At 36.1% G+C, this 23330-nt stretch overlaps 1 protein-coding gene across 1 annotated transcript in view; it reads right to left on the reverse strand.

The window, feature by feature from the left end:
* The window catches only part of CCBE1 (collagen and calcium binding EGF domains 1), a 638868-nt gene that overhangs the window by 40823 nt on the left and 574715 nt on the right, over positions 1 to 23330 (reverse strand). The window contains exons 5-6 of the mRNA XM_053701172.1: positions 6050 to 6187; positions 1410 to 1513 (exon numbers count right to left, since the gene is read on the reverse strand). Of these exons, the coding sequence (XP_053557147.1) occupies positions 1410 to 1513; positions 6050 to 6187 (242 nt within the window). The remainder of the gene's footprint in view (positions 1 to 1409; positions 1514 to 6049; positions 6188 to 23330) is intronic.

A 23330-nucleotide genomic window follows, 5' to 3' on the forward strand; every position in this document is an offset into this window, starting at 1 on the left:
CACCAACAGTAGCCTTAGAGAAGTCAAAAAACTTTTATGAATGAGATAAAACAGCAATCTAGCATAAGTTTACAATGTACTATTATTATCATATTTGCTTTCTTCTGATGAGCATACCTAGGTAGGTCTCAGAGCAGCAATGTACAGTTGGGAGCTAGCTGGTCATTAGTTGCTGCACACATATGTCACTTGTCATTGGCTCATGAGTTCAGCTATCTCACAGTAGTGCATTGCTGCTCCTGCACCTACTTAGTTTACTCTTCAACAAAGAATACCAATAGAACAAATTGAATTTAACAATAGAATTAGAAAGTTATTTAAAACTGCATGTTTTATCGGAATCCGGAAATTTTATTTTTAATTGTACTGTTCTTTTAACCTCAACTTTAATTCCAGTCCCTAACCCCAGTACTAAGCCCAAACCCAAATGCTTAAAGGGACATTTTTATGATTCCGAAAGAGTATGCAATTTTAAACTACTTTCCAATTTACTTCTATTATCTAATTTGCTTCATTGTCTTGATATCCTTTGTTGAAAAGCACATCTAAATAGGCTCAGTAGCTGATGATTGGTGCTTTTACATAGAAGTCTGATTGTGATTGTCTCACCCATGCTCTTACTATTTCTTCAGCAAAGGATATCTAAAGAATGAAGCAAATGAGATAATAGAAGTAAATTGAAATGTTGTTTAAAATTGTATTCTCTATTTTAATCATGAAAGAAAACTGTTGGGTTTGATGTCCCTTTAATGCTACCTATAACCGTAACTTTAATCCCGATACCTAACACAAGCACTAACTCTATCTCAATCCCTAGTCCAATACTGTATAATTGATTTTCCATTAATGTGTTTCCACTGACTTATTAAACCAGCTTTAGAGAGTAAGATGTATGAAAAAATGCTTCTTTAGGTTTGTTTGTGTATATCAAATAGCTGGTTTTGTTCTTTGAAACACAGTTTGCTGGGAAATTGGATCTCCTTATTGAATCACTTTCTGTACACACACATGCATCTTTATATTATCTCTGTCTGTATACCAAAGTCCTGTATTCAAAGAGAACTATTGAAAATTAACATTTTATTACTTATCTCTCCTAACCCCCAGTGGGAGTGTAATTTATTTTTAGCTAGGGATACCAAAGGAAAACTGAACTATTTCAAATGCTGAAATAAAGAAAAATTAGCAAACACTTTAATATACTCCAGTAGGTGAAATTGATAATTGGAAACAAATCAAGGGGGAGAAAAAAATATTGTACACTGTCCCTTTAAAACCAATTCAGAGCAGCAATTTACTACTTGGAGCTAGCTAAACACTTCTGGTGAGCCAATGAAAAGAAACACGTGTGCAGAAGTTTACAGTATTTCATAAAGTATGAAAAATAATGAAATAAAACAGTTAGGTACCTTTTGCTTAAGCTGTAGAACGGTCTGCTTTATTTGATGGAATTCCTTGCAAGTGTCAGAACAAATTCCTGCTTTCATCACATTGTTAGATTTGTCAAAGTCTCCTGAAACACAAACAGTGTGTGTTAACCTAATATAAACTAATGTAGTATCACAAATAATGCAAAAGGAATATACAATTGTATTTGAAATGCCCTGTAGTGTGTGTAAAATACAATAGATGGCACATTTGCTATATAAATGTTTTGCAAAAATACTTCTGTTAAAGAGACATTAAACTATATTTACAAAATACATTATCTACAAAGTAATTACTCAAAAGTTATCACCAGTCAATCTTTTGCTTAAACCCCCCCCCCCCCCCCCCAATGCTTAGAATTTATAAAATTAACTTTTGAAGTCCAGTCCATCTATGGAAAGAAAGAGTGGTTTAATACAGTGATTGGCCAGTAGCATTGGCCAATCACAGAAATGTATTAAACTTATTGTCCACTGGGCACCCCAAAGCCTAGACCTGCATGTCTCTGTACTGGCAAGAATGACATGTAAAAGGCACCACATAGAGTCCATAGAAAAATGGTCCAGCTGTACAAAGGAGCCCCCCTAAGGCTACCGTTGGGAGTTGCAATGCACCAGGATCAGCTCTTCATTAAATAATCACTTGGAATACTAAAATACAGAAAGCAAGAAGGCGATCAACTGGTACAGAATGTCAGGCAATCATCTCTCACACCAAGACCCATATATTGTCCCACCTTAGAGATATACTCACTAGAGTGTTACCCTGTGATACAGTGCAATTCCTGCAGGCTGGATGTATCAGAGCCCCCCAGGTGGCTCCGTCCGGTGTTCAGGTCAGGATCACAGGTCCAAAGATGAATAATAGCAGTGCAGTCCAAAACAAGAACTCACCACAACATTAAACATTGAATATAACCCCTGTATTCAGACGGGGATATTTATTCAAATAAACTATATACAAGCAATACAACTGCTGCTGGCACTGTTTCCTCAGGCAGTATCATACATGGGTCTTGGTGTGAGAGATGCTTGCCTGACATACTGTACCATTGGAGCGCCTTCTTGCTTTCTGTATTTAAGAATGACGTAACGTTCCTACATTAAACATAAAGAAGGGCAGTGTTGGGTTGTCTGAACTTCACACATCTAAAAAAGTGCTCATGCCATGATAACATGTACTATGTCCCTGATATCTACTTTGTAGGGATGCACCGAAATTTCTGTCACAGAAATGTTTTATTTTGTTTTTCGTTTTTATTGCCTCTTATTTTAGGTAAAATTATTGTGCAGCATATTTCAAATTTGATGCTAGCCTAGAGCTGCTGTTTGAGTTTATTACTTGACTTATTGTTTTGCATATAAAAATAGTTTTCTAGGACTATACTTTTCAATTTAGATTCATTCATTAAAAAATCTAATTATGCAAAATTTTAAAAATAATTTGAAAAAAAGGCATTTTTGGTTTCAGTTTTCGGCAAGGTGCATCCTGGATTTTCGGGTTCGGTTTTGGTCCAGAAATTCAATTTTGGTGCATCACTACTACTTTGTATATGCAGTGTACCATGCTTGTGCATAACACAGCCAATTTGGTCATGATAGGAATAAGAGATGGGAATATCAGAGAACGAAAATGTCCCACAACAAAAAAAAAATTAAAAAAATGTCACCTTCAAAAAGCAGCCATTTCATGTACAAAATGCTTATCAGAAGTGAAAACAGCTTCTCTTTTTAGTTGAAATTCCCTTTAACTGCACTGCAAGAATAATAGCTTCTAACATGAGCAGAACCCACTGTGGATACAGATTATATTGTGTGCATTTGCCTCCTGCTCGTACTTCAACAATATAGCAAAAATGTATTCGAAATTACTACTACTGATTTTATATCCCTTTAATAATTTAAAAAGGGAGTGCTGTTATTTAATTGTTAACCTCGGAAACATTTTAATAAAATATTATTTCTGCAGGAATCACCGTTGTTAAATTTCTATATTTGTATATTTTCCGTACATTGTTAAGAAATGTTCCATTTTTATTTTTATACCTAGAATTGATATAAAACACATCTGCGACAGATTATTATTATCCTTTTCACATTCCACTTCAGATAAAATGTAGCTACCACAAAGTAGTACCAAAGTAGCTTTATTGCTTAGAGTTAAAAGTAGAATTAAAGGGACAGTGCAAAAAGTCAAATATTATTGCACTATTTCTTGCATGTAACGGTTTAACCACTGCAAAAATCAAAATACAAACTTTGCTATTTACTTCTATTGTCAAATGTACTTTGTTTTCCTGATACATTTGATTGAAGAGCATACCTAAATATGCTCAGGAGCGTGCAGGTGTCTGAAGAACTATATTGCAGCTGTTTTGCATCAATGTTTTTAACAATGGTATACACTTTTGAGCACAAGATGGCAGCAGAGTTTGCATATGGTATAACGTTGATAAAAGCATTAAAGGGACAGTATACACTCATTTTCATATAACTGCATGTAATAGACACTACTATAAAGAATAAGATGCACAGATACTGATATAAAAATCCAGTTTAAAAACTTACTTAGAAGCTGTCAGTTTGGCTCTGTTGAAAAGGTAGCTGGAAAGCCCACTGCAATGGCAAATAAGACACTCCCCCCTCCCCCTTCTTTTGCATATGAAAAGACCCTTTACACAAACAGGAGCAAGCTGGAGAAGGTAGCTGACAGTATTCACATAAAGCTTTGGGGCTTGGTTAGGAGTCTGAAAATCAGAGCAATGTTATTTAAAAATAAGCAAAACTATACATTTATTTAAAAAAAAACACTTTATGGGCTATATAAATAGATCATCTACAAAACATTTATGCAAAGAAAAAATGAGTCTATAATGTCCCTTTAATGCACAACTGCTGCAATTTAGTGCTCTAGGCACATGCTTGTTCTGAGCATATTTAGGTATGCTCTTCAACAAAGAGATGAGGGGCGCTTAAAAAAATCTTTATGAATTGAACAATTTTCAAGCATCCAAGTCGTAGCAAGTTTTTCTGCAATATATTTTTGTTTTAGTGAATGTATTGACGTAATACATTTCCTGCACCAATGAATGAAAAGCATTAAAAAAAGGATGCCTTGCTTACAACACAATACACAGTTGTGTTTGATCTGTTAGGAGAAAACATTATGTATTAGGACAGATAGAATCTCACGTTATTAAGCATTTCCAGACACACTTAAATAACATTAACATTGTTGGGCTTTTTTAAGATATGAAAATTTCCAAATGTTCCAGAGCTGACCTAAGTTAAATGAATAATGATGCTGATAGGTGAACTTCAATCTTTAGATCATCAAAGAAACACTGTATCTTTTTTTTTTTCTTTTTTTTTTTTTTACAGGTTCCAGCTTTTATTTTTAAAAAATATATTTTTGGCTACAAGCATTCGGATTTCCTACATTATACTAATAAAGTGGAGCAATGTTTCGCTACAGTTTTGAACTGTTCTTTTAGCAGAATGTAATGTGACTGCATTTTAAAAAGGTCACTAATTAGGTGGAAACAACTTTTTTATTTGAACTAAAATGCATAATACTGTACATATTTATGTTATTCTATTATCATAATTGATTGTCAATTAAACTCTTCAGTTTCAACAAAACTAATATTAAAGGTACATGAAACCAAAAAAATTTCTTTCATGATTCAGGTAGAGCATGAAATTTTAAGCAACTTTCTAATTTACTCCTATTATCATTTTTTCTTCAAGCAGGAATGTGAGCTTAGGAGCCGGCCCATTTTTGGTTCAGAACCTGGGTAGCGAGTGCTGATTGGTGGCTACAATAAGCATGCAATAAGCATGCTAAGAAAATAGATGTGGGTTTCATATACCTTTAATATTATTTTTGTTTAAACCGAAGAGTTTAAAATTTGCTTACACTATCATTCTGTTCTTAGTCTTTTTAATTGCTCACTTTCTGAGGGAACAGATCCTACTGAGCATGTGCAAGAGTTTAAAGTGTATATGAATATGAGTTTGTGATTGGCTGATGGCTGTCACATGATACAGTGGGCAGAGAAATAGAAGCAATCTTTGAAATTTCTCAAAACAATCTACTGATAATTTGAAATTCAGAGTGCTATATTATAAGGACATACCAGAATACGTTTTAAACGGTCAAAAAGCTACAATATGAAATATACTTATGTGTTATTGCACCATTGCTTGCCTTTATTTATGTATTTAATTCCTCAAAGGAATTAAATACTTGCAGATAGATTAAAAAAGATTAGCCGAGTGTATTTTTCTGCAGTACAGACCCAAATACATCCAGTGGTGTCTGTATTTTTAAGCTTATTCAATAACAAAAAATCACAACTTTTAATAGGATTTTCACTTATGGGACTCTATTTACGAAGCAGCATCAGCTGCTCCGGAACCCTGCTTCTTACACTCTTCGTCACCTATGAGGTGGTGAAGAGATATCACCCCGAACTCGCTTGCTCTGGGTGATTGACAGGCCCTTCTCTCATGCAGCAACGGATGTGGGCATTACAGACTCATCAAAGTGTGTAATGGTGCATAAGGGCCAGTGGACAAACAGATTCGCTGCTTAATATATAAGGTAAAAATGGCGTTACCTTGAATTCCTTTAGTGCATGATTTCCCATCTTCTTCCAGAGAATATCCTTCATGACAATCACATCTGTAGCTCCCTGGGGTGTTGATGCAGATCTGAGAGCAGAAAGTCTCATTTTTCAAGGCACACTCATCAATATCTGTCAGAAATTACAGAAATATTAAAATACAAAATGAGGTCTTTCTTATGCCACTTTATAAATCACTAGTCAGACCTCACCTACAATATTATACAAGTACGATTCTGTACAGGACTGAGATGAGTAACAAATAAACTTCCAATCAAATGTTTCTACATTCAACTGAATAAAATGAGTTACATTTTACATTGAAGACCCAAAGTTAATGACAAGAGAAGTTTAAATAGAAGAAAAAGACTTAGGGGCCGATTTAACAATGTGCGGGCGGGCATGATGCGCCGTAGCGGATCATGTCCGCCGCATATCGATAAATGCAGACAGCGTACGACCGCTGCTTCTTAATCTTAACTCCAGTTTCTGCGACCGCTGCTTCTTAATCTTAACTCCAGTTTCTGCGACCGCTGCTTCTTAATCTTAACCCAGTTTCTGCAACCGCTGCTTCTTAATCTTAACTCCAGTTTCTGGTGAACCTGAAGGCTCGCGCAGCAACAGGTGCATTCAGGCCTTAATAAATCGACCCCTTCAAATATTTTCTTATATTTGCAAACATTGGGGCCCATTTATCAAGCTCCAAATGGAGCTTGAGGGCCCGTGTTTCTGGCGAGCCTGCAGGCTGCTGCTCCATAACCCTGTCCGGGTTGATTGACACCTCCTTGCTGGCGGCCGATTGGCCGCGAATCTGCAGGGGGCGGCGTTGCACCAGCAGCTCACAAGAGATGCTGGTGCAATGCTAAATATGGAGAGCGTATTGCTCTCCGCATTCAGCGAGGTGTGGCGGACCTGATACGCACAGTCGGATCAGGTCCGCCAGACCTTTGATAAATATCCCCATTAAGATTTATGTATTGGCATAATGAAATCCCCAGTTCTCTATGATTTAAAAGGACATTGTACACTAGATTTTTCTTTGCATACATTTTTTGTAGATGATCCATTTATATAGCCCATATCGGAATTTTTTGTAACAATATATAGTTTTGCTTATTTTTTAATAACATTGTGCTGAATTTTAGACTAACCAAGCCTCAAAATGTCAGATGTATACTTGCGTTTACAGACTAATACTCTTGTTTGTCTAATCTGTCTTTTCATATGCAGGGAAGGGCAAGAGTGTTTGCTCTGAGCCCCTTTCACTGGGTGTTCAAACTAACCTCATCAACAGTGCTAAACTGTGAGCTTCTAAGTAAGTTTTTAAAAGGTTTTATACTGGATTTTTAGATCAGTATGTGTGCAGATTCTTCTTTATAGTAGTGTCTATTACATGCAGTTATAAGAAAATTGGTGTATACTGTCCCTTTAAAGGCAACATTGGACTAGATATATAAATGCTTGTTAAGCTGCAGAGGGACCTCATTAAGGCGAGATTATCCTCACTTCCTGCCATGAACATCTATAGTTTCAATAAGTGCCTCAGTACATGACATCACGCAAATCAAACAGCTATATGGAAATGTTTGTCAGTGTTAAATATTTGCATCTCTGTTTTATTAGAGCAACATTGTCTCGCTGGGTAGAACAAAAGGAATCTCAGAAATTTTAAAGGGACAGTTAAGTCAAAATGAAACTTCAATGTATTGGATAGAGCAAACCAATTTTAAACAAGATTCCAATTTACTTCAGGTGTCAATTTCACTTAGTTTTCTTGGTATCCTTTGTCTAAGAGTAATCTTAGGTGAGCTCAGTGCTGCCATATACTGCTATAGACATGTGCAGGCTGCTGAGCTGCTGTCAGCCTACCTAGGTTTACTCTTCAACAAAGGATAGCAAGAGAACAAAGCACATTTAATAATAAAATTAATTTGAAAATTGTTTGAAATCACATGCTCTATCTGAATCATGAAAGTTTAAATTTGACTTTACTGTCCCTTTAAGAGAGAGACTGATCAAAGTTTTTCCACTTAAAAACCTCGCAAGCAAGACCTTGTGAAGTTTCTCATCTCACGATTGTTTATTTATTATTTGTTTTTCTTTTTTCTACGCTTTCTTTTGTGCAAATGTTAGAGCACCGTCTTATAGAGGGTGTATTTTTCCTGCTTAAAGGGACAGTGTACTATAAAATGGGTTTCTCCTTGATGTGTTACCAGCTGCAGAGTGTAAAATGTACGGGAAACTGTTCCCTTAGGTGTATTTTTCTATATGACATTACTGTTTCTTCTTACTGAAACTACAACCCAATACAGGGCCTGACTGCAATTGGAGCGCTAACAGTTACGTGCAAGTAAAAAGCGGTTTATCGCGGATATTTGCGCTTGTTGGATTTTTCACTCGTATTGCTGTAAGTTGAAAGTAAGCACGTCATTGAAGTTAATGCGTGTCAGGTTAGCGTGACCTCAGAGCTCTGGTTAACTGTTTCTCGAAACAAAAAATAAAAAATGCATCAAGTACAGTTACAATCATAATAACACCAGCTAACATAATATAGCACAAAAAAGCTCAAACATATGAGGTCTCAGAGGGAAAAAGGCAAACAAAGGGCTTTAATTAGAGATACATACATATACAGGTCAAAAGATATATATATACATATATATATATATATATATATATATATATATATATACGTTTATATGTGTATACATATGTATTTATATATATATATATTCATAAATAGATATGGACATATATATGGTACCAAAAAACATCATATATATGTAGAAATATATATTTATGAATAAATAGAAAATATTCTGCTATGTGAAGAACATTCTAATGTGAATATTCATATTTTCATGTTGGGTTAGCGCACTTGAGAATATGAGCTCAGGTTTACGCGTTAGTAGGGTGTTCATTCCCTCCCCCCCGATCACAATTTTTTTGTTCCAATGAATTCTATAGGAATACGTTATTACATGCGTGATATTGTAAGTTCGGCTATTTACGTTCATTGGGTTAGCGCGAGCGAAAACAGTTTACTTTCAACTTGTAATACGAGCGCAACCCACAAAAAGCTTACTTCTAGCACAGATTACGCTCATGCAGGGGAGTGTTAAATAACGCTCTACTTGTAATCTGGCCCACAATGGACTAAACAAAATATCTATGTTACCTATTGCAGCTAAGGATCCATCCATGACATGCAAATAAGGCTTATAAAAAAGAATAATTTTACATTATCGATATGAATGATTCAGATGGAAAGCCTCTTGAGAGCTGTTCATAGTCCTCACATGAACTGGAATGTTTGAATCTGCTCACAGACCGCAATGTAGTCACTGGAAGATATGGGCACAGACTACGGACAAAACCGTACAATACTGGAAAAGATTTTTAATCTTACGTTGATATCACATTACAGCATTTACTTATAGATGGGATCTTGATTTTTATGAGATTATTTGTAGTGGTGAATGACTTTCTGCGGCTGCCAAGCACAGCACATCATACATCCATTTTATACATAGGACATCATTCTCAGCCCCTTATTTTTCACAAGAGAGTAGTTTTCACCAGGAGAGTGTAGTACTTAAACAATCAGTTCTCATTATTATTATTTCTACGTTGAAAAGGTTCCCATCCTCTCTTTCTTTGGCAGTGTTTCTAGCGGAAGCCAATGTATAAGGGCTCTGTGTTTTATAAAGATTACAGAACACTGCGTAGTAGGGGTAAAAGAGATGAAAAAACAAAGCATCAATGTTATTATTGTATTTAGCCCAACACGTTCCAATATAAATACACAAATATAACCAGGGCAGGGTCATGTCGTGAGCCTACAGCTATTCAGCACATTGACTTGTGTTTTTAATTAGAAATGAATGCTATGGAATAATAAAATAACTGAGCCTCTTAATCCTTGTGTTGCGTTTTGGTTTTATTCATGCAAGAGGTGAAAAGTCTTTAGGACGCTGGTTTTGCTCTTCTCCGTAAAGCATTAAGCACAGCTGTTTGAGCTATAGAAGGCATAATGTAGGGAATGAACAATGATACAAACCTCCACACACTCCATAAATAATTATTTTGCTGGTGCTAGTACAGGACATGACAACAAATAGCATTTGTTTCCATTTATTCTAATTTATTTATATTAAAGGGACAGTCTAGGTCAAAATAAACTTTCATGATTCAGATAGAGCATGTAATTTTAAACAATTTTCCTATTTACTTTTATCACCAATTTTGCTTTGTTCTCTTGGTATTCTTAGTTGAAAGCTTAACCTAGGAGGTTCATATGCTAATTTCTTAGACCTTGAAGCCCACCTCTTTCAGATTCCATTTTAACAGTTTTTCACCACTAGAGGGTGTTAGTTCACGTATTTCATATAGATAACACTGTGCTTGTGCACGAGAAGTTATCTGGAAGCAGGCACTGATTGGCTAGACTGCAAGTCTGTCAAAAGAACTGAAAAAAGGGGCAGTTTGCAGAGGCTTAGATACAAGATAATCACAGAGGTTAAAAGTATATTATTATAACTGTGTTAGTTATGCAAAACTGGGAAATGGGTAATAAAGGGATTATCTATCTTTTAAAACAATAAAAATTCTGGTGTAGACTGTCCCTTTAATGCAATGGAACAACACTATAATGGGAGGAATGCTGATTGCAATAGCGACTTTCTTGTATTCCTCAAGAAGTTAACTGCAACTCCACTGATTATAATGGAGCTGAACTCACAACAGACAAGTTTTATTAAAGTCCTGGTAGCTCAGGTATTGGAATCCTCTGACACTAAACACTAGACTGCTAGTGGAGCGCAAAATATCACTTATGCGATCGTGATATTTTAGCACCACTCAGTAATACCAGCACAAGCAAATGTGCGCCGGTATTATAAATTGAGCTTAATGCGAACACGATGCTGGGAAGATTTGCGCTCATGAGAGTGCACTTCCAAAGGCTCCAATGGGAGCCTCGTTCTCATGCTGTGAGACATGACTGAGAACCTAGCGCAGTGAAGGGGGTAAGTCAGATAGCGATGGAAAGCAAAGGTTAAATATATATGTATATGAATATATACATATATATTTATATGTTAATATGTGTATATACACATATTTACACATAAATATATACAGTATCCCACAAAAGTGAGTACACCCCTCACATTTTTGTAATTATTTTATTATATATATTCATGTGACAACACTGAAGAAATGACACTTTGCTACATTGTAAAGTAGTGAGTGTACAGCCTGTGTAACAGTGTAAATTTGCTGTTCCCTTTAAAATAACTCAGCACACAGCCATTAATGTATAAACCGTTGGCAACAAAAGTGAATACACCCCTAAGTGTCAATGTCCAAATTGGGCCCAATTAGCCATGTTCCCTCCCCAGTGTCATGTGACTTGTTAGTGTTACAAGGTCTCAGGTGTGAATGGGGAGCAGGTCTGTTAAATTTGGTGTTATCGCTCTCACATTCTCTCATACTGGTCACTGGAAGTTCAACATGGCACCTCATGGCAAAGAACTCTCTGATGATCTGAAAAAAAGAATTGTTGCTCTACATAAAGATGGCCTAGGCTATAAGAAGATTGCCAAGACCCTGAAACTGAGCTGCAGCACGGTGGGCAAGACCATACAGCGGTTTCACAGGACAGGTTCCCCATGCTAAGCATCATATTCAAAAGTTGTCTTTGGGAAATAGACGTATGAGTGCTGCCAGCATTGCTGCAGAGGTTGAAGGGTGGGGGTCAGCCTGTCAGTGCTTAGACCATACGCGGCACACTGCATCAAATTGGTCTGCATGTCTGTCGTCCCAGAAGGAAGCCTCTTCTACAGATGATGCACGAGAAAATCTGCAAACAGTTTTATCTGAAGACAAGCAGACTAAGGACATGGATAACTGGAACCATATCCTGTGGTCCGATAAGATAAACTTATTTGGTTCAGATGGTGTCAAGCGTGTGTGGCAGCAACCAGGTTAGGAGTACAAAGACAAGTGTGTCTTGCCTACAGTCAAGCATGGTGGTGAAAGTGTCATGGTCTTGGCCTACATGAGTGCTTCCGGCACTAGGGAGCTACAGTTCATTGAGGGAACCACGAATGCCAACATGTACTGTGAAGCAGAGTATGATCCCCTCCCTTCGGAGACTGGGCCGCAGGGCGGTATTCAATCATGATAATGACACCAAATACACCTCCAAGACGACCATTGCCTTGCTAAAGAAGCTGAGGGTAAAGGTGATGGACTGGCCAAGCATGTCTCAAGACCTAAACCCTATTGAGCATCTGTGAGGCATCCTCAAACGGAAGGTGGGGGAGTGCAAGGTTTCTAACATCCACCAGCTCTGTGATGTCGTCATGGAGGAGTGGAAGAGAACTCCAGTGGCAACCTGTGAAGCTCTGGGGAACTCCATGCCCAAGAAGGTTAAGGCAGTGCTGGAGAATAATGGTGGCCAGACAAAATATTGACACTTTGGGCCCAATTTGGACATTTCCACTTAGGGGTGTACTTACTTTTGTTGCCAACGGTTTAGACATTAATGGCTGTGTGTTGAGGTATTTTGAGGGGACAGCAAATTGACACTGTTATACCGGCTGTACACTCACTACTTTACATTGTCGCAAAATGTCATTTCTTTAGTGTTGTCACATGAAAAGATATAATAAAATATTTACAAAAATGGGAGGGGTGTACTCACTTTTGTGAGATACTGTATGCATTTAAGGATATACATATACAGTATATTTACAGTGAACACACAGTAGCCTTAGACTGCAAAGTAAAGGCACTTTTCTGTGCCATTTTTTTCTGTGCTCATTTTAAGCCCTAATAACTGCTTCATGCAGTTATTATTTTAAAAAATAAAAATTCTACTCTTTTTTTATTTTTAAAAACAACACTTCACATAATATTGGGGGCAATTGGGCGATATTTTTAAAATTAACCAGAGGTCTTTTTGGAGTGCTACTTGCTACCGCTAGCTTGGGGTAGCATTAACCATCCACCTGTAATGGCTGGCTATTTATCATGTGCCCGTAAACGGGCGTATTAGCCCATTTATGGGCATGCAATAAATAAGCGCTCCACTTGTAATCTAGCTCTAAATTGTTTATATTTTTATAACAAAAAATGCGGAATTTATGCAGTCTTCCCAAACTAGGCTCTGTTCTATCACATTAAAGTGATAATATATTATGTACTGAAGTCTAGTTTAAATATAAAGCATTTATATCCTTTGGGGGCTGAATAAGAGACACTACAATATGTTTAAAAAAAACCAATGATCATAATATTAAAAAAAAAAAAAAAAAAAAAAAGAATATTTTGAGCACGTCTTTCTTAAATCATTTAAAGTTACCCATCTGTTTCTTACAACATCCAACATCAATGAAAACCAGAACATTCAAGTGTCCTGAAGATTTACGCAGTGACATTGGAAGCAGTTTATAAAACAGAACATGCTCAGCAGTTGCCAGAACATTTTTAACATTTAATGAAATTGTACAATAAAATATGTAATGGAAAACAACCAAACCGAACAATACTGATCAAATAATTGATGAGAATAGATAAATCTAAGTCCGTAAGAAACCAACATGATAGATTAAACTAATATAGTTGTCATAAAAACCAATATTAGGAACCTATGGATTAGTTTTATATGATGTGTGCAAGGTGGGAGCAGATAAGCCAACGTCTGAGTTTCCTGTCGTCTGTACTCCCAGTTTTATCAGTGAAAAAAATATTTGACAAATTATATGTGCGTTTGGCATTTCACCTTATGACGCTAACAGTTTCTAGAGCTGTTGCGGCACACTATTTGGAGTCTCGCTGATGGATCACAATATATGCAGGTATACTCCCATTGCGGAATTTAGAGATAAGCAACATCAGTCAGTTCCTTGCTTCAGGTTACTGCACACATGATGAATGTCTACTACTTAAAAAGAAACTAGACACAAAATGTGTTTGCTCATAAGATGTTTAATTATGCTAATTAAAAAAGAAAAATAGATGTATTTTCTTTCTTTATTTTCTATGCTTTTCATTTAATTTACCTCTAAAAATTCAGTTTTTCCTACTGCCCAGAGAATGACAGCAGTAAAATGAGGGGTCTCATCAGACAACCTGCAAAAACTCATTTCAGGGAGGTGGCTTCACCCGCTACTGCGCCGTCACTTCCCCCCTCCCAGTTATATATTGGACACCTTGAAACCCTAAACAAGATAGAGACTTATCATTAAAGTAGCTTCCACTAAAGTCACATTTTTTAAAAAAAGTAGCTTTTTTGCACAACCCCATACAACAAACCTATTTTTCAGTGATCGTACGCTTGTTGAATGCTTAACCTCTTAAGGACATATGACAGAATTTTTCCGTCATAAAACAATTGAGCAAACTGAAAGCTGTGTCCTTAAAGTGTTAAATATTTTTGAACATGAAGTTTAATTACGTGCAGTAAATAAGGTAGTATTTGTGTTTTTATTTTATTAAAATCAGTGGGGGCTTTTTGGTTACTGATGCATACTTTGAGAGTTCTATAACGTCCCAGCAACTAAAGGCATTACTTAAAGAAATACTTTTCTGGATTTGGGCCACATTGGATCATGGTACTTGGAGTTTCAGGGAGATTGCATTCCATTTGCTGGCATCAGGGAGCCACTATTACAATCAGGGAGACTCATTGAACTTCAGGGAGAGTTGGGATGTCTGACTCATAGCCCTATAAGTGGCCTGGGGCTGAGATTTGTTTTCTTATTAAATCCTCTCCTCCCCAACAGCTTCAGAAACAGGGAACTCCCTGCTGCTATAGGGACTTCCTTGTTCCCTGTTATGTCATCAAACATGCAAGTTGTGATGCCACAGGGAGTTCCCACTGCAGCTGCATTGGGCAAACAGGCTGCAGATTTTCCCCCCCAGGCTGCAGTGCAAGGGATCCCCAAGTGTTTCTCAACTTCAGTCCACAAGTACCTCCAAACAGCCAGATTTCCACAATATCTTATCTAGAGCCCATGTGAGATAATCAGCAGATCAGTAACCATAGTTACTAACCTGCTCTCACCCATCAGCTGATTATTTCACCTGTGCTCTAGTTAAGTTATCATGAAAATCTGGTCTGTTAGTCGTACTTGGGGACTAGAGTCAAGAAACACTGTCTTAGGAGTATAACACTTGATAGCATTCAAGGGGTTAATGTCCTTATAAAGGAACACTTGCTTTTAATTCAATATTTCTATAGCTATTACATTACTCTTTAATAAGTCACTGAGGATGTAACACAAGGAAACGCGTCTGACCAGTCTTTATATTTTTCTACCTTGCTGCCTGTCTATTGCTGTTTTTCAATCCTACCTGTGGGATAACATTATGCCTAACTGTATATGTGAAGGACTTTCCAAATAAACAGGTATAAATATTCATTTATTTCAACTTTGCTTGGTGTTTTTGTGATTAAGTCTCACTGCTGCCGGGTGCGCCGGAAGATTTTGCTTATTGTATTGTCTTTTGAGCGTTGATGGAGCGCTCAGCTTCCCTTGCACCGGAGCATTGTGAGTGAAACAGGATACGTCATCGGACGTCTAGTGTGTGTTTACTACGTGAAGAGCGTGAAGAGTGTCACGTGAGTGTGAACGGACACAGTTACAGTCTGAGCGCTTTCCCAAGTTGAACGCATATGATAGGCTACACAGAGGGCTAGGAATTTGCATTAACCGGCTTACTATTAACATTTATGATAGAGGACTGATAGTAAAGTGCAAATTACTTAAAGACAGAACCGCGATTAATAAGCAAGAACTATACAGAAAAAAAAAAACTAAAGAAATTAGCACTGCGAATGATTGCTCTATCGATTATTTTATAAAGCAATGCTCTTCAATTACTCTTTTGTCTAGAATTGTTTTTTTTTTAACCTGTAGTTGCTTAAGAATGTTTTAATACACAATCGGTTGTGGTTTTTAATCACAACGTAATATCAAGCAAATAACTATTTTTATTGTTTACTTTCAGCGCTTTTTCTATTATCGTTTCAGTAAAAAAATGGCTCTATACGTAATATGTGCCAATCCTGTTTAGCTAATCATAATACAAATTCTTGATACTTAAAGACACATTTACACGTCTGTTTCTCACTTATCGAATTCCACAGATGAAAGGCCTTGATAGACCCAGGACAACACTTTTCGACTTCTTGTTCCATTTTGTTTTACTGTGATCTCATGCTATTTCACTTAAATCTTGTGAGATTAGGTAGTGAATTTCCTTAAACTGAGAAGGGAAATAACAAGACTGTACCTGCCAGGTGCAACCTCCCTTGCAAGTCCCAAGACTAGCATCCCGATTGGCTGCTTACAATAAGATGAAGTTAAGGAAATTTTCAGGCAAAATATCTTCCTTTTTCACATAGAGATGTTTAGGTGATATTTTCTAGGCATCTTTTTACAGCTAGGGTGCATCACTTTCAAGTACTGCACCATTTGGGTATCATGTCCCTTTAATTTATTTTCTGGAAGAAACATACATAGGGCCAGAGTTTACAGCCCAACCCCCCTGCAAAACAAATGTAAACATTATAAAACAGTATACCTTAGTCTATTTTATGGTCTGTAAAATTCGGAAACCTGGAAAACTAGTGTAAATAGTCTTTTAAGAAGCAACTTAGGGTATTATTGGCACAGCAGCAGGTGTTGCGCAAGACTCCTGGCACTGTTCCACTTCCCTGTCTGCTTGTTAACAAAGGCCCAGATTCACTCAACTGCTGCTAATTGTGAATTAAGATGTAAGTGACAGCAGTACTTTTTATTCATTAGTATTTTTACACTGGAGACTTTGCCTCAGACAGAAGGGAACTCATCCAATGTCCAATGTCTACAATTGTTATTAATTATTACATCAGTTATTTTTTGCCAAGCAATAAAATATCTTAAAAACATAAATCTCTGAAAAGGACTCTGTAATTTACTATGTTCCACTAAAATTATCTGTAATAGACTGTAAGCTTTTGAGTACAAATTCTGTACAAGTGTTAGGATCATAGCCATGCATGGTTGTGTAAAATCAATACCTATAAGTGCCATTAGATGGCAGTACAGGTCAGCAATCTGTGCAATACTTTAGTAACACTTTATTTCTGTATATTATTGGTCAAACATGCTCAAAAGAATATATTGAATAAATGACAACTGTGACCAGCTGACAACATCCAAGTACTTGGTCCATTCTAAAATGGTTTTGCAAATTTGTTGTGGTTCCTATAATGTAGCATCAGGGGTGGAAGAATGTCTGACAATTGACATTCATATGATGGGACTACCTTTTCTACCACTGAATATTTCTATGAACTGAATGAAAATGTGTTGTGTCCGTACACTGGCATGATCAACATTCAATTATAGTTTTGCTATTTTAAAAGTTTTTAGCACTCAAAGTCAAACAAAAGTATAATTTATTTATAACAATGATGTCCAAATGTATAGCATATATATGAAATTTGATTAGATTGAGTGACTATTGCTAACTTTTTCTGCTACAATGGAATATGGCTAAATATTCACCATAAATTACATGTTATGATAAGTTGTAACATGTAATATTTGCACAACAATGCCCTTTAAAATGAGCTAAGTTTATCCAACTCCAATATGATTATTCTGAATGGGTGTAAAATATGACAGAATTGACAAAAATTCTACATTTGAGTGTGTGTGGGAGGATATTTGCATTTTATTTAATCAGTTTTTCCTTTCATAAAAATAATGATTGAAACCGTCATTTTTAAATGAGCTTCACACCTGATGCAAGATTACATATGCCTTTAGGGGCAATGGGTAGTTTAGTTTTTTTAGTGTTAGGTTTATTCATTTTGGGAGGTGGTTTGGTGGGTGGGGGTTTTACTGTTAGGGGGGACTTTTTTTTAAATGCACAAGAGCTGTTTAATTTAGGGCAATGCCCTACAAAAAGCCTTAATTAGATTAGGGGGTGTTTTTATTTTACGGTTTTTTTTTTTATTTTAATAGGGATTAGGTTTAAAAAAAATTGGATAATTTTGTTTATTATTTTCTGTAATGTTTGACTTTTTTATTTTTGGTAATTGATTTTTTATTTTATTATAATTTAGTATTTTATTAGTTTATATAATTTGGGGTTAATTTAGTGGGTTAGGTTAGGGGGCTTAGTAATTAAATTAGTTTTTTGCGTTGTGGGGGTTTGGCGGATTAAGGGTTAATAGATTAATTAGGGTACTTGTGTTGTGTGGGTTTGGCGGATTAGGGGTTAATAGATTTATAAGGTTTCTTGCGATGTGGGTTAATGGCGGATTAGGGGTTAATAGTTTTAATAGGTACTTTGCGATGTGGGTTAATGGTGGATTAGAGGTTAATACATTTATTAGGTAGTTTGTGATGTTGGGGTTTTGTGGATTTAGGGGTTAATACTTTTACTAGAAAGATCACAATGTGGGTGAATGGCGGATTAGGGGTTAATAGTTTAATTAGGCATATTGCATTGTGGGGGGTTGTCGGTTTAGGGGTTAATACATTTATTATTAGTTGTGATGTGGGGGGATTGCGGATATATGTGTCGAGTTTATTTTTGGGAGGCAGGTTAGACTTTTACGGCACTTTATGAACTGCCGGTGCCATATATGTGATTCCCCGATGTGCGAGGTGAAATTACGGGCGCCGCGGGTTTCAGCAGTTACGCTGAAGCCTGCGCCGCATATGTAATCTCGCCCCTGGAGTTTTTAAGTCCTGACTATAGCAAGTCAGTAAATAAAATTCTTTCTTTTTTTTTTTTAAAAGCTGACTTGAATTGACTTGTGCTGGTAACAATCAGTAATAGATTTACCACCGATTTGTTAATTTTCTAGAGCTGTAAAAAGACTCCAGAATCGTAAATTTACATAAAAAAAGTGGGTTGTAAGAATCTATTGGCTTCAAATGTTCTTACATTTTTAAAGCAAAAGGCAAGCACTTGATATTTTATTTTTGCTAGAACAAAATCTACTGCAGTATAGACAGGCCATTTTCTGTTTCTGTGTACCTCTCAAAATCCTGAAACTAATTTTTTTTAAATATCTTTTGGGTGGAAAGAATATAAAGTCTTGACAACCATAAGGTAACATAAATAAATAAACTATTATGCATTCATGACATGTTTCTGGGAATGGAATAATATATATATATATATATATATATATATAATTTTTTTTTATAGGTTTTCTGATAAGTGGACATTTACAACAAGACCTTAGTTAGAAATCAGAATTTATTGGAACTGTATATTAAGATTGGTAGCCTTGTAATCTATGTGGAATGTATTCATTTGTAAAAGATCTACTGAACTGAATCATGCTGGTATCTACAAATTGATTTTAATTATAATGTGGCATTAGAACATAATCAGGCAGATAACAGATGATAATGAAATCCAGATGGGAGCTACAAATCTTGTGTTCTCTAAGGTATATTAATAAAGATTTGCTTTGTATAGACTAATACTAAAATATAGCGCTTTGGAAACTGTTGCAGCTCTACAAATAAATGATGATACAAATAATATAAATTTATCTATAAATATATATACAGTATATATATATATACACAATCATGTTTGTGTGTGTATATATATATACTGTATATATATATATATTATATTTAGAAATAATTGTGTGTATGTGTGTGTGTGTATATATATACTGTATATATATATATATTATATTTAGAAATAATTGTGTGTATGTATATATATATATAAAATAAAAAGGGAGATTATTTTACCAGTTCTGTTGTGACTTATATGTTTTCTTATATCACTATGTATCTGTGAGTCTCTCTTAAAGTATATCTGTGCTTGTCAGTGTGCTCTTGTGCCTGTCAGAATAAATATCACTGTGTCTGTCTCCATTTATTTGTGTTAATGAGTATATTTTGTATGGGGATCTGTCAGTAGTGATCAGTGAGTGCCTCCTGACATGTATCTGTCTCTCTCTTTATTATGTTATTATTATATGATCAACTATATACTGTATATGTCACTATATTTCTGTGATTGTCTGTCTATGAGTGTATTTATGTCACTATGTATCTGTGATTGTATGTGAGTATTTATGTCACTATGTATCTGTGAATGCCTCTCTGTGAGTACTTATGTCACTATGTATCTGTGATTGTCTGTCTGTGAGTACTTATGTCACTATGTATCTGTGATTGTCTGTCTGTGAGTACTTATGTCACTATGTATCTGTGAATGCCTGTCTGCGAGTACTTATGTAACTATGTATCTGTGATTGTCTGTGTGTGAGTACTTATGTCACTATATTTCTGTGATTGTCTGTCTGTGAGTACTTATGTCACTATGTATCTGTGATTGTCTGTCTGTGAGTACTTATGTCACTCTGTATCTGTGATTGTCTGTGTGTGAGTACTTATGTCACTATATTTCTGTGATTGTCTGTCTGTGAGTATTTATGTCACTATGTATCTGTGATTGTCTGTCTGTGAGTACTTATGTCACTCTGTATCTGTGATTGTCTGTCTGTGAGTACATATGTCACTATGTATCTGTGAATGCCTGTCTGCGAGTACTTATGTCACTCTGTATCTTTGTCTGTCTGTGAGTACTTATGTCACTATATTTCTGTGATTGTCTGTCTGTGAGTACTTATGTCACTATGTAGCTTAAAACAAAAAGTAGCAGACGCACCACAAAGTCCTTATGCAGAGGTTCTCTTTATTGATATTGAGAACCTCTGCATAAGGACTTTGTGGTGCGTCTGCTACTTTTTGTTTTATATTACTTTGAGGATTTTTGCAGTAATCCTACTGCAGTATGCACCCTATCAAGGATTGAAGTGCTGGATTTCTGAATTGCTTCTGTCACTATGTAGCTGTCATTGTCTGTGAATACTTATGTCACTATGTATCTGTGATTGTCTGCCTGTGAATACTTATTCACTATATTTCTGTGGTTGTCTGTCTGTGAGTATTTATGTCACTATGTATCTGTGATTGTCTGTGAATACTTATGTCACTATGTATCTGTGATTGTCTGTCTGTGAGTACTTATGTCACTATGTAGCTGTGATTGCCTGTCTGTGAGTACTTATGTCACTATGTATCTGTGATTGTCTGTCTGTGAAAACTTATGTCACTATGTACAGTATCAGTGATTGTCTGTATGTGAGTACTTATGTCACTATGTATCTGTGATTGTCTGTATGTGAGTACTTATGTCACTATGTATCTGTGATTGTCTGTGAGTACTTATGTCACTATGTATTTGTGATTGTCTGTATGTGAGTACTTATGTCACTATGTATCTGTGATTGTCTGTATGTGAGTACTTATGTCACTATGTATCTGTGATTGTCTGTCTGTGAGTACTTATGTCACTATGTATCTGTGATTGTCTGTCTGTGAGTACTTATGTCACTATGTATCTGTGAATGCCTGTCTGCGAGTACTTATGTAACTATGTATCTGTGATTGTCTGTCTGTGGATACTTATGTCACTATGTATCTGTGATTGTCTTTCTGTGAGTATTTATGTCACTATGTATCTGATATTGTCTGTCTGTGAGTATTTATGTCACTATGTATCTGTGATTGTCTGTCTATGAGTGTATTTATGTCACTATGTATCTGTGATTGTCTGAGTATTTATGTCACTATGTATCTGTGATTGTCTGCATGTGAGTACTTATGTCACTATGTATCTGTGATTGTCTTTCTGTGAGTATTTATGTCACTATGTATCTGTTATTGTCTGTCTGTGAGTATTTATGTTACTTTGTTTCTGTGATTGTCTGTCTGTGTGTATTTATGTCACTATGTATTTGTGATTGCCTGTGAGTACTTATGTCACTATGTATCTGTGACTGTCTGTCTGTGAGTACTTATATCAATATGTATCTGTGATTGTCTGTCTATGAGTGTATTTATGTCACTATGTATCTGTGATTGTCTGAGTATTTATGTCACTATGTATCTGTGATTGTCTGTCTGTGAGTACTTATATCAATATGTATCTGTGATTGTCTGTGAGTACTTATGTCACTATGTATCTGTGACTGTCTGTCTGTGAGTACTTATATCAATATGTATCTGTGATTGTCTGTGAGTAATTATGTTACTATGAGCTAGATTTATCAAAGGCTAGATAAACTCTGTATGTGCCTTGCCTGTAACTGCGCCCCAGCTCGCCTCCAGAGAAGCGCACATGTGCGCCTGAATTTATAAAAAAAATAGACGTAACTTTGTGCAGGCGAGCTGGGGCGTAACAATGATAAATTTTGCCTGTCGGAAACAGCATTTACTCCATATTTACTCCCTATTTATCACAGTACATCCCTATAAATATGTACGCCGCCATGTTTTGGTTATTAAAAAAACGTTTTTTTAAGTTAATATTTAGCTTATATTTATATTATATAATGTTTCTGTGCTGTTTTTGCCATATGTTGATAATTTAAGATCGCAAAGATAAATATATATATATATATATATATAGATATATAAAACTGTTGGTATCCATATGCGCCAGTGGAAGCGCAAATTTCTGGCAATAACAGTCTCTTCTTGGTGCTGAGCCTTTGAAAAATCAGTTAAATCACAGATACATAGTGACATAAGTACTCAGACAGACAATCACAGATACATAGTGACATAAGTACTCAGACAATCACAGATACCAAAATGTTAAGCAATGCTCCTGACTTGACCTTCACTTTAAGATTAAAGGTGAGCAGATGGTGGTCTGAGATGAGAAATGGGTGACAGGCAACATCAGAGAGAGAGCAGAGATAGGAGAATACCAGATCAATAGAGTATCCATCGCAGTGAGTAGGGAATAGGGTGGATTGTGAGAGGCAGAAGGAGTTAGTGAGTAAGAGAAGTTTAGAGACAGCAGGGGCAGATGGGTTGTCAATGGGAATGTTGAAGTCCCCCAGAATTAGAGTAGGTGTATTTGTAGAGGAAAAGTAAGGAAGCCAGACAGCAAAGTTGTCAAGGAATTGGGAGGTTGGTCCAGGGGGGCGATAGATAACTGCCACTCTGAGGGAGAGGGGGAGAACAGGTGAATGCAGTGGACTTCAAAGGAAGAAAAGGAGAGAGATGGAAATGGAGAAAGGTACCGATAGGAGCAGGAGGTGGAGAGTAAGATCCCAACTCCACCACCATGATTATCTGTCTGTGTGTATTTGTGTCAGTACATATCTGTGGTTGTGTGTTGTGTCAGTATGTATCTGTGAATGTGTGAATGTGTGTTT

This window comes from Bombina bombina, chromosome 2 (genome assembly GCF_027579735.1).
Source record: "Bombina bombina isolate aBomBom1 chromosome 2, aBomBom1.pri, whole genome shotgun sequence".
NCBI lineage: Eukaryota > Metazoa > Chordata > Amphibia > Anura > Bombinatoridae > Bombina > Bombina bombina.